The sequence below is a fragment of the Cajanus cajan genome, chromosome 6 (assembly GCF_000230855.2).
Source record: "Cajanus cajan strain Asha chromosome 6, NIPB_CcT2T_4, whole genome shotgun sequence".
NCBI lineage: Eukaryota > Viridiplantae > Streptophyta > Magnoliopsida > Fabales > Fabaceae > Cajanus > Cajanus cajan.
In genome coordinates, this window is record NC_138522.1 from 3,469,325 (window position 1) to 3,481,302 (window position 11,978).

Genomic DNA, 11,978 nt, shown 5'->3' on the forward strand with positions numbered 1-11,978 from the left:
GTTACCAAACAATTTAGATTAATTTATATTTGAGTTTTTCAAAATTTAAAATACAAAAAAATCATAAAAAAAAAATATTTTTAGTCAAAAGTAAATAATGTGTAAAATCTACCCCCCCCCCCCTTTTTTTTAAGAATTTTGATTCTTCTAAATATTTTTGGTCAAAAGTAAATAATATATAATTACAATTATTGTTGTCACTACCATCATTGCCACTAGGTGCACTAAACACTCTTTTAAAATACATGATGTATGTTCACAAAAAATGTCAATGGTTTCACAAATCTCATAAGAGACACCTACCTCTTTAGGTTATGTTCTCGATCACTGTCACAACCTAGCATAATCCATCTCATCCATACGAATCATTTCAAAACAAATCATAATATAACCACTTAAAATAGGATTGTCACTTAATGACCTAAGTTATTAAAAACAATGAATGCTCTTTAGAGTTCAACATGTAAATTTCTCTCTATAACATTTGCTTAGCAAAGATAGAGCTTGCTTAGTGATGACACTCTATTGAGCCACTAGACCATCACGTTTAACATGTCTCTATAAGGAAATTTGTGCCAACAAAATAGAAAGCTACCTAAACTCTTTATAATTCTCTCGCTTAGTGATAAATCTCCTTGCTTAGAGCTTGGTCGCATATTCCACTTATGCAAAATTTGTATCAAAATTTGTCTTCTCACTATGTTTGATTTTTGTCTCACTTTTATCATGTCTTACAAATTTATGAATTCAAAGCCTTAATCAAAGGTTTTAACTTAATCATAATTCAATTATGTGTTTTATTAGATTCCATACACATTCGTACCCAAATTTTACTTGGGCTAAAACCCACACCATCAACACATTCAATTTTCAATTACAATAAGGGCAAACACATGGAATAACAAATTCTCATCCAAACATTCATCAGCTATCATCACAAATATATAAACCCTAATTATCAAAGGCATCTAACACAATAATCAATCTAAATAAGGATTATAGGAATAATAAAAATTTCTACATACATGCCTAATTAAAAAATTAAATAAAGCTTTTAAATATTTATAATATATCCAAAAGACATGTAAGTAAAATCTATAATGTCTAGGACTAATCTTTCTATCCACAACCCTTATTATATCTATGACTGAGATTAGGAGTAGATAAATGGATCCAGATCCTTGGTTGGTCTGCGAACCTCACAGATAAGAAACCTTTTTTTCTTCTTCAAATTCTTGTAATTTTTTTTTTAATTTTTTAGCTCAATCTGTGAATTCTACAGACTTAACGGATTTAATGTGTGGGTTAACCTACGAATTTCACTAATTAGTATTTCACATATTAAGGCTTTTAATATTTGGTTTTGTGGTTGAACTTTTAAATTATTATGACATTAAAACTATATTAGTTGATTTGCATTTTTCATTTGGATTATTTTTTAAGATATTTTGATATAAAAAGATTTTTTCTTCTAATTTTATGCATTTTTTATTTTTAAAATTATTTTTTAAACTCACAAATTAGTCTAATTATCTGTAGATTTTGGAAGGTCAGATTTATTCTTAAAAAATATCTTTTATTTCATAGACCAGACTTGTACATCCATATAAGACATATATTTTACAGATAAGACCTTAAATGCGTCAAATCATTTATATACACATCTCTAAATTAGACAATTTACCTTTTTTTTACTAGAATAAACAAATTTCAATATAATAATGCAAATCAAAACAATAACACATTAGCACATACAAAATAAATTGAACCGAATTAAAATTAAAAAAACCATTTATATAAATTGAAAATCAGTTTAAGTGACTTGAAATAAATTACTTTTTATTTCGTTAAACTCAATTAAACTCGAAAAGTTTAAACTCAAATACGATTTAAATTAAACTATTTTGATGGTAAAAATAAAGTTTATAGTATTGAATTGAACCAAAACAATCTTTAAATGAGATGAATCAATCCAACTCTTTATTGTAAATGATCATGATACAATTTTTCACATTCAAATGAAATAAGGCAACTCTTCATTTAAATGAATTATGAATGTTTGAATAGGACAAGTGGGATTCAGCTTCCAATTGCGGCGGGAGTACTAATTTATCAATTTGAAGTTTGTCGGAAGATCTGTTGTCCCTGTTAAGTTTACGTAAACTATTTGCAGCACTATGCTTGCAAATATACTTTCCTTATCCAAAAAGAATTTCTAGCATTTGATTTTTGTTAAAATTATTTCACCTGCATAGTACTATTTGTTATCGTTACTGTTCCTAAGTCTGCTTGCTCTGGTCTCTTGTTCAAATAGAATCTTCAAAAAAAAAGATATATTTTTTTTCTAGAATATTTAATACAACCAACCATCTAGCCAGGACATGAACAAGAACAATGAACGAATTATAGATTTAAAAAAAATAAAATGAAGTGAAAAATAATAAAGTGAATTGGAGTAAAAGGAGGGAGGGCCACGTGATGCCATTGAATGCGAGGCGTGCAGAGGGGACAAGGGCACGTGAACATGGGGGTTTGTGAAAGTGGGGGACTCTGCGTAGGGACCATCCTTTCAATTATGGGATCATCATGTTGCTCATCACTTCTAAATAGTAAATAGTAATACTCCGCCGATATATTTTGCGCATTTCCCGGGTCCCAACACTTATCTATTCTCATTCTTTCCCAACCCACTCTCAATTTTTCATTTTAAAAATAATATGCATCTTCACCTTCACATACCATATAATTACCATATTCACACACACAAAATATAATTAACATTTTAAACCTTAAGACTAAAATATTGACATGTTATTGCTTTTGAAACGGTCAATTCTCGAGCCATAAACACCACTGGAAAGCTATGTCCTAATGTATTTGACTTGTTAGCGCAGACATTTATTACCATCTACTGTATCAATGGAATCCAAAGATGTTTTAAGCTTCGCCGAAAATTCAAAAGAAGCTGAGATTGCATTTTGAACATAAAAATCTTATTTGAAGCTTTAATTTTTTTTGTTAAATATCAAATAATAGTTTATTGCTCACGAGTCCAAACAAAACTGAAATACAGGGCCGCGGCAATGATAGATGTTCAAGAACTGGTTAAAAAGAAAAACATTGATGGGGATAGTACTAGTATCAAGTCTTATTCGTATATAAAATAAAGTGGACCAAGACGTTTGACTTGGTCTTGCAATATTGATTGTTCACTCCATCTTGCTAGTCAAGCCATAAAGATTAACTGTTTGAAAATTAGTATCTCATCGCCGTACCTTGTTTTTGGGATTTCCCATATGCATGGATAATTGGATATAATGCCTTCAGTGGTGGATTGCAAAACCATACATCAGCGAGAATCTCTAAAAACATACAAATAAAAGTGTCTTCAATTATGATGCTGCAACAGCATCTATCGCTACATATGGTGAAAATTATTTAGGCTCATAAATGCATCTCCAACTTTTCTCCATAAACAGGGCAAATGACACAAGCATTTACCTCTGACCTCTGTTTCTGTACTAAGTAGTATAAACTCGACTAACAAAAAATAAAAATAAAAATCCTTGTAACAAATTTTTTCCTTATCCCTGCTGCTTTCATTCCCTTGCATTATTTATTTGAAGCAGCGCTTTCTTCACACATGTACTGTACATCTGGGTAGTTTTATCCGTGTGTATGTATATTCCTGAGAAAAGAATGGTATAATACAACAGGTGGATAATATATATGCTTCACTTATGGCATGTTGCAACTTCATGGATCCTCTTGGAATTAGAAGATATGCATATTTCGCTAATATGGTGATGTATATATATAAGGTAGATGGGAAGATGAATCACATTCTGAATCTTCTTGACGAATTACCGGTAATGATGAATTATTGGAGCAGCCAACCTAGGCATATTCAAGTATAGCACCAGTATGATTGAACCCACATGAAACTTGCAATGCTTTCACGTCTTCTCCAAAGCAAACTCTTGTAGGATTTATATAGTCCACATCACTTCCATGGCCCTAAGTGAAGACATAAACTTTATTTTTAGAAGTGAATGACAGACAATTGAGCACTTGGCAAAATTAAAGGCAAAAAACTAATCAATTATTTAAGATATGCACCCTAATGACTTATCAGATCGCACATTCTCTAAAGGTAATATAAAGTGTTCCATTAGAAAGCTAGTGTCTGTGTGTAAAATTTTATATACATATGGAAGTCATGATTAATTGTGCAATTTCTCGTTAGGTTCTCTTTTGTTGTCTGTGTCATAGAATCTGGCATCCGGACCAGTGTGTGTGTATAAATGTGTAAGCTGCTCTTGAAACATTTTTAATAATACTAGGATTTATAAATTATTTGAGAAGTAGAAGTATACCAATTGTCCACTCGAAGAATGTCCAACTTCAGAGAAAGTCCCATTGGAACCTCCCCAGCCCCACGTGAAGACTCTTCCTTCTGAAAGTCAATGAAAATTTCCAGGATAAATGACACTATCACAGAAATAAAATCCTTTTCTTGTGCAATTACAAGTACAATACAGCATAAAAATTTAAATAATCTTAGAATAAAAATTTATCAAAGAAAACCGAAAAAATCCATGCCATAACTTGAACAATGCAAATAGGAGTTATGTATTTCATTAAGGGTTTGGTAGATAAACTTTTTCATAAGCATTTCTCGGAGAGAACAGTATAAAAGGGAAAAAAAATCTCCATAATCTAAAACTAGTTCATGCAAAAGTCAAAATAGTTTTTTTTTTTTAAAAATTAACATGAGAGAACTTCTATAAATTAATTTATGCAAAAACTAATTTTAGCTTATAAAAAAACTTATTTCCTTCTTTTTTTTTTTCTTCCTAAAAGTGTTTCTAAAGAAATTTATTCAAACAAATCCTAAATCTCCGTAGAAAGCTTGGAACACTGCAGAAATCTATAAAGGTTATGCCAATTTACATGCAGGGAAATGCACTTTTTGATCATTAAAAGAAAAACCAAGTATACCACAAATAGATACTGGAAACAAGAAAAATAATCAAGTTTCTCCAGGAGGCAGGAAACTTCATTCAGAAAGTTTCTAACCACATTATTTAGCTACAAACGACATGCTTGTTCTTATTAATTCCAGAGTACCAGACTATCTGTTAATTCCTTCATTATTCTTGTAACTGAAATTTTCTTTTTCCATTATGACAAGGGGTTCCAAGGTTTTGCCCAGTAGTCCAGTCTCCATGCCAGTCTTGGTGCATATTTGGATGGATTCACTTTTTTGGGATCAAAATAACTTGCAATCAAAATATTATTGCAATTTCTTTTCTTTGTAAAAACAAGAGATTTTCCCACATAATTAAGCAAATCCAGACATGCTATGAGTCTGCTTTCCTATGTCCTGCTTCAGACTTCATAGATTTTTTAGGGTCAGAATAACATGCTATTCATGAATCACATGTTAGATGAGTTCGTGCATCACCACTTAAATGCAGTTAGTTTTCATTGGAATTAGTAGTTAGGAAGTATCACCCATTTACTCTTTGCTTAGGAAATAGTCCCCACTCCCTGCCTTAGTCTATTAAGAAATTAAGAATATATATATGCACACACAAACACATACAGAAAGAGAGAGAGATGCTCTCTCCCTCTAAAATAAACATTCACTTCCCACACTAGGTATGAACTAGACACAGCAAGGTGAGTAACAAACTTCCTCATCATTTGAATCAACATCTATTGTTAAGTTAACAACATGCTTACCATCAAGAGTGTAATCCTCACATCTCTAAGGAAATTTCTTTCAATGAGCAATTTATTTGGACATGTTGGATTTGGATATACTCCTGAACCCACCTGACCCAACTAAAGCTTAAAAAAGCTGGCTTGAGTCAAGTATCCATGTTAAATCCAGTAGAACATCCCCAATTCTGCTAAGTTATGGTTGGAACTCAGGTTGATAAAAGTTAAACCTGTCCAAACTGATCAACCTCAAACTCCCTCTTCTTCCCACCCTTTTTTCAGCTTATTATTACTTAATGGATTGGCTGGATTGGTTCAACTTAAGATGAGCATAAAGTTTTACAGAAAACAAAGTGTTGTGATCACCTCTAACATTTGGTCACTACTTGCTGTAAAGCACATTGCTTTTAAAAAGGGTTCCTCCAATAGATATGTAAAGGGATTGGGTAGCTTTGCTTCATTGATACTTACATTTTTTTTTGTGTCTTGATGAAATTATTCCTTTCTTTTTTTGATACATGGGAAAGCTTAGAAGAGACAAGAAAATGAAATAAGGTCGTAAAAGAATTACACCCATCGTGTCCAATTATTCCTTTATAATAAAAGAAAGCTACCTTTACATCAACATGACAAGAAAAAATTACTTAACGGCAATTTTTTTTTCTTTCTAGTCTATTCATGAGAAGAACTTACCAGAAATGGCTGCAGTATGCTTCCAACCACAAGAAACATGGCTAACAGACGACTTCAAGAATGGCCCTTGAACCTTTTGAGGTAGATGAATGACATCTGAGGATCTAGATAAAAATAATTTGAAGAATGAAAACACCAGCATGCAGAGACAAAAAAAAATGTAAATGTCAAAAATCAAAATGACCAAGAAGTCTTTAAGTATGAAAGGATACCCAATACCAAGGCAGCCATTTTCATTTGAACCCCAAGTATAAAGCTCACCAGAATCTATAGAAAAACAATAGAGTGAAACAGTAAACAAATGATCACAAACAAATCAACACATGGTTAAGTTCTGAAACTGATGAATTACTTGTCAAGACACACGTGTGGTAGCCACCACAAGCAACTTCTTTTGAGTATGGAAGTTCACCAATCAAGGATGGTTTTGTTGCATTGCTCATTTCCTTTAAACGCTGAATATTTTGATTGAAAAAAATATTAGGCATTACAAGCAGTGAACAATGAGTGGGAAAAAAAAATAATCACTTGTGATTGAACATACCAATTTGTCAATCCCTCTTTCACCGAATATAAAAACAGAACCATTTTCTGCAACATTTACATCAAGATATAGGAAAAAAAATTCCCAATGCATAGTACAACCAGACATGAAATGAGAAAAAAAGAAAAATAAAAGATTTAATTAGATTCAAGTACCATCAGTACAAGCTGAATTTAGCAACCCAGCAGCTACATATTTTACCTAAACAAATTCAAGAATGAAGCCAAAACAATAAAGATTATAGTTAAAAGTTTGAAGCAATATAACTCTTAAATTAGAAGCAAGAAGGCCATCCATTTAACATCACACCTTGATTCCTTCAAGATCCTTTATAAGCCTTGGGGTATACTCACTGCATGATATTACAAAGTTTATCAATACAGATATACATAAACTGAATAGTATGGTAAATACTACATGGAGTCCTGGTTTAAACAGCTCTGTTTGGATAATTAGACTCTCTCCAGTATCAAATATAGACACCATGTTTGCATAGTTAATTTTTTCTTAAAGATTTACAATTTTGAAATTCTACAGACATGTTTCAAGAGCAAAAGGTCTTCTTCAATATATTCTAAGTGAAACATCTTTGTACAGGACTATAATTGGTTTAAAGCTACATGCATTTCTGTCCTCTTTTCTTAATCATTCAGTTAAAAAATCAAGTACAAGAAAATAAACAAATTGGCTTATGAATGTACCAAGTATATTAAATTGCAAAGAAAAAAGTCAATGATAAAAAAGAATAAGCAAAGACAAAAATAAAATAAACTTCTTTTAAAATTTTCACTATATTTAATTTGGATTGAGCTCTATATAAGCTAAATTATCTGTTAGAATCTATTTTGTAAATTAGCGTCTATCAGTTAATATTATACCATTTTATTGTATCTTTTCCTTGTCAGCCAATCTATGTATAGGTTACCCCCTATTCACACATTCAGAGGAGGTCTTTTATGACAACCTGATGGCAATCATCATAGGCATCCCTATGAACAATATTCTCAACAACATTTTTTTTCCAAAATGAAGAATGGTTTTGCTGCACAGCATTAGTGATAAATTTTAGGTGTAGCCTTTTCCTAGCTCTCAAATCTTCTTGACTGAGTGCAGGCTAGTAGAAAGTGTGAAAAAATGGCTGTTCTATCAAGGAGAGTAAAAACTAAAAATGAAAAGGATGTGAATTGGAGATTTTTATAGCAAGTTCTAAATATACATTCCATTAAAAAAAGGATGGAAAATATCATAAGGCTGTTATGTGTTAGCAGAACAAAATACAAAGGAGGTGAAGTGCTAAATTTTATACCACAGCAACAAAGTGTTTTTGAGCCAAATCACACGGGATAAATTGCAATTTACCCAAACATAATAGAAAACAGAGCACAGATAAATTAAGGAGGGTTAAAATTGCAAAAGAAAAGAATGGCAGAACCTGTAACTTTTGAAGAATCCTAGGATGTTTGACTCATGACCATGACCAAGTCTACCAGACACTCCCATTCCCCAACTAAAGGCTTCTCCTCCATCTAGAAAAGATAGAAACAACACTTGAGAAGATATTATGAACATTTATGTACAATTTACAGTCATGCTTGCTATAATGATCTCAATAAAAATAGTAGGATCAAACTCATAGGATTATTAAGATGTAATATATCATGCTTTTGGTAGACATAAGAAAATAATATAAAGAGAACATATATTTTCAAACTCCATCTCATCATAAAATTACATATCCCCATAAACAGAATTCTTTCTGCCAGAGGTGTGCATCTTGATGAAATTTGTTGGGACCATACTGAGAATGGATGGTCTCCAAATTGCAAAAAATCTGGGACACGGAAATTCAAATATCAAAAAAACAAATCATTGTACGATTCCTAGTTACTAGACAGCAATCTCACTTTACATTCAAGTCATATGTAAAACCAAAACTAAATAATGAATTCATCTTAAAATACTAAAATGTAGGGGGGAAAAACAGATAAATTAATCTCAGCAACTAAGACAATATAAATTAATGATTGTTCATCTATTGCGCACCACTAATAGCCACCGAGTGCTCTGAACCCAGAGCTGCCATTTTAATGTTGATTCCATCCAGGTATTCCACTTTAGTTGGCAAAGGAACTATGTTTGGAGCCCCTACAATTCAGCAAAAAGGTGTTATTTATAAAGTAGCTGTGCTACCAGTCAACCTTTTTCTTTGAGCAGATTTATCATCACTAACTATTAAGAGTATCCAGTTTTTAAAAAGTATACATAATATGACCAGGCTCAGAAAAACAAAAGAAAAAACTCTTTAGGTCCATTAAATGTTAACACAAGGTTTAGTTCATACTTTTTCCGAGTCCAAGCTGCCCACTTGCATTCTTTCCCCACATGTATAGTTCTCCATCCACTACAACAGAGACGGAGAGGAGACAATGTTTAAAAATAGGAAGGTAAAGAATATGCAGAAATTCACAGGGTAAAACAACTTAGGCTGTTAAACATTCATTTGGAGGTAAAAAGAATCCCTCCAATAACAAATACAAGTTATTGAGGATCAAGCCTTGTAAGTTGTTACTATTGGTATGGTTGGCATTAGAATGTAAAATTAAAGACCTGTTATCGCACAAGAATGATTATAACCAGCAGAGATCTGCACAATTTTCTTCTCTCCAAGAACACGAACTGGCTCCTGAAATATCCCAAAACAAGGCTTACAAGTAAATTCTTCTTCTTCCTTCTTATCCCCAGAGGGAAATACATTTGTCAACTACTACTACTGAGATAATTTGACTAGAAAAAAAAAAGATACAATACAGGTAAAAAGGCAAAGAATTCATACCACCGAGTAGTGTTTACTCTCTGATATACCAAGCTGTCCAAAATCATTAAGTCCAGTAGCATAAACGCATCCATCGTCTGCGAAAGGAGGACAATTTGTGAGCTCCTCCTCGGACAATAAGGAGACTCTTCAATAGTCATGTCATCAGACTCATCAGCAATTTTAAACACTTCCACATTGTGGGAACCAATCCAATAGCACAGTGAAAACTGAAAGCTGATACTAAGATGAACCAGCATCTAGGAAGAAGGAAGTTAAAGACCTTCCAATTCCTAAAAAAAAAAATCCCACTGACATGAACTACAAAAAAGACTCTAACAATATCTGCGCATATATAAATATAATCGACAAACAAGGAAAAAAAAAAACTCTGGCAATTGATACATGATTAACCATTTGAATAAAAAAATGGAGGAATAGTGAGTTTGATAAAGTGGAATGAAAAGTGAACCTGTTAAGAAGAGGGTGTGAGCACCGCCACAAGCAATGGCTTTAAGGGTATGGTTGCGGAAGGCAGGGCAAACGGCGGGTTTCCATTGCGAATCCAAGTTGCCGAGACCCAATCTGCCGTAATCGCCGTTTCCCCAGAGCGCGGCGAACCTCTTCCCCGGCGCGGACGAGAGCGATCGCGTGAAAAACCCTAAAGGCGAAGCGCGGAGGGGGAGTCTGGAGAAGCTTCGACGCCACATGAAGCGAATGGATTATGGATTTAGTTAAATTAGATGAATGTATTGGAGAGGAAGAGAGAGAGCAAAGAGAAATATCTCATGCCTCACGCTTCACGCTTCACGCTTCACGCTGCTGCAACGTCTGTGCTATGCTATGCTCTTCTGCTTATGGCGGTTATGTGCTGAGACACCAAATGCCATGTCGATTAAAGGAGCTTCTAAATTAAGATTGAAAAAATTTGCACTCAAATTTTTACTCTCTCTCCTTTTTTTTCACTAGAATGTGTATTTTTTATTGAACTTAATTTTCAACTGATATTCAAATATATATACTAATTTATAATGATATATTCCATTTTATATTAATAATTCAGTTTTTACGAGTATCTTAATCTCATAAAGATTTATAATAATAGATTCTAGGTTAAATACCTATTTTGGTCTCTTACAATTTTTTTTGTTTTAATTTAGTTCTACTTTAATTTTTGGTCTCAATTTGGTCCTCAATAACTTAAATTAGTGCAATTTGGGACTTCCGTCCAAATGATTTAGACGGAGTTAACTGTTGGTCACGTGACATCTACGTGGATGTGCACATGGACGCCCAAATTCCAGAAAAAAAAACCTGAAACCAGAACGGCTCGTTCTGAAACCAGAACGAAGTTAACTGTTCTGCTTTTAGAACGGGTCGTTCTGCTTTTAGAACGGGCCGTTCTACTTTTAGAACGGGCCGTTCTGCTTTTAGAACGACCGTTCTGCTTTTAGAACGGCCTGTTCCAGAACGCCATGCATTTTATTATATTTTTTTTGTTATATCTATATTAATAAATATATAATAAATAAAAAATACAATAAATTAATATTTAGTTATGAATAAAACTAAAAAAAAAATCAAATAAGATAAGACCTTCCAAAATATTTCTTTGATTTGAATTTATCCAGTTCAAAATCTTGACTAAAATGTCGCAATGTATTTCAAAAATTGAAAATAAAATTCAGGGTTTAGGGGTACCTCCTCAAAAATAGGTTGTTATTGTTGGGGTACATCGTCAATGACTTCAAGGAAAAATACTATTTCGTTTTATCCTTGACTGTATAGTGTCAATTTGGTAGTAAGTGATTCACTCCAGTTTGACTAAATGAAATAAAACTTGTTACCATTGTCCTTAGTGATACACTGCATCATCTTTAATGATATATTGTATAACCCAAATGTTTAGCAATTGAAGTTATTAATCCTCATTAACAATATTACCAAATCTAGTGTTTGAAATGCTTTGTATTTTGGTTTTGTTTGTGCACGAAATTTTGGACCAGAACGGCGTTCTGAAACTAGAACGGCCCGTTCTGGTTACACTGTTGGTGTGTTAATTTTGGACCTGGAACGGCCCGTTCCAGGTGCAAATTTTACACACCAATAGTGTAACCAGAACGGGCCGTTCTAGTTTCAAAACGGACCGTTCTGGTTCCATGTGTATTCAAGTATTTTTTGATCTACCTACGTGGCATCTAC

At 32.8% G+C, this 11,978-nt stretch overlaps 1 protein-coding gene across 1 annotated transcript; it reads right to left on the reverse strand.

Moving 5' to 3' along the window:
* Positions 1-3,371: 3,371 nt before the first annotated feature.
* Positions 3,372-10,671, reverse strand: RUG1 (Regulator of chromosome condensation (RCC1) family protein). The gene is made up of 15 exons (XM_020365846.3): positions 10,249-10,671; positions 9,798-9,874; positions 9,572-9,647; positions 9,306-9,365; positions 9,008-9,109; positions 8,397-8,490; positions 7,274-7,316; positions 7,120-7,165; positions 6,965-7,011; positions 6,773-6,875; positions 6,633-6,687; positions 6,421-6,524; positions 4,377-4,456; positions 3,868-4,017; positions 3,372-3,688 (listed from the first exon to the last, which is right to left on the reverse strand). The coding sequence occupies exons 1-14, from the start codon at positions 10,484-10,486 to the stop codon at positions 3,898-3,900; spliced, it is 1,245 nt and encodes a 414-aa protein (XP_020221435.2). The 5' UTR covers positions 10,487-10,671; the 3' UTR covers positions 3,372-3,688; positions 3,868-3,897.
* Positions 10,672-11,978: the final 1,307 nt, after the last annotated feature.

What these genes read in the sequence shown, in the direction of transcription:
- RUG1 (XM_020365846.3), bottom strand. Translation starts at nt 10,486, where the DNA reads ATGTGGCGTCGAAGCTTCTCCAGACTCCCCCTCCGCGCTTCGCCTTTA. An exon ending in TCATTCTTGTGCGATAACAG is followed by an intron (nt 9,366 to 9,571) that starts GTCTTTAATTTT and finishes TCTCTGTTGTAG; the next exon opens with TGGATGGAGAACTATACATG. An exon ending in AATGGCTGCCTTGGTATTGG is followed by an intron (nt 6,525 to 6,632) that starts GTATCCTTTCAT and finishes ATTTTTATCTAG; the next exon opens with ATCCTCAGATGTCATTCATC.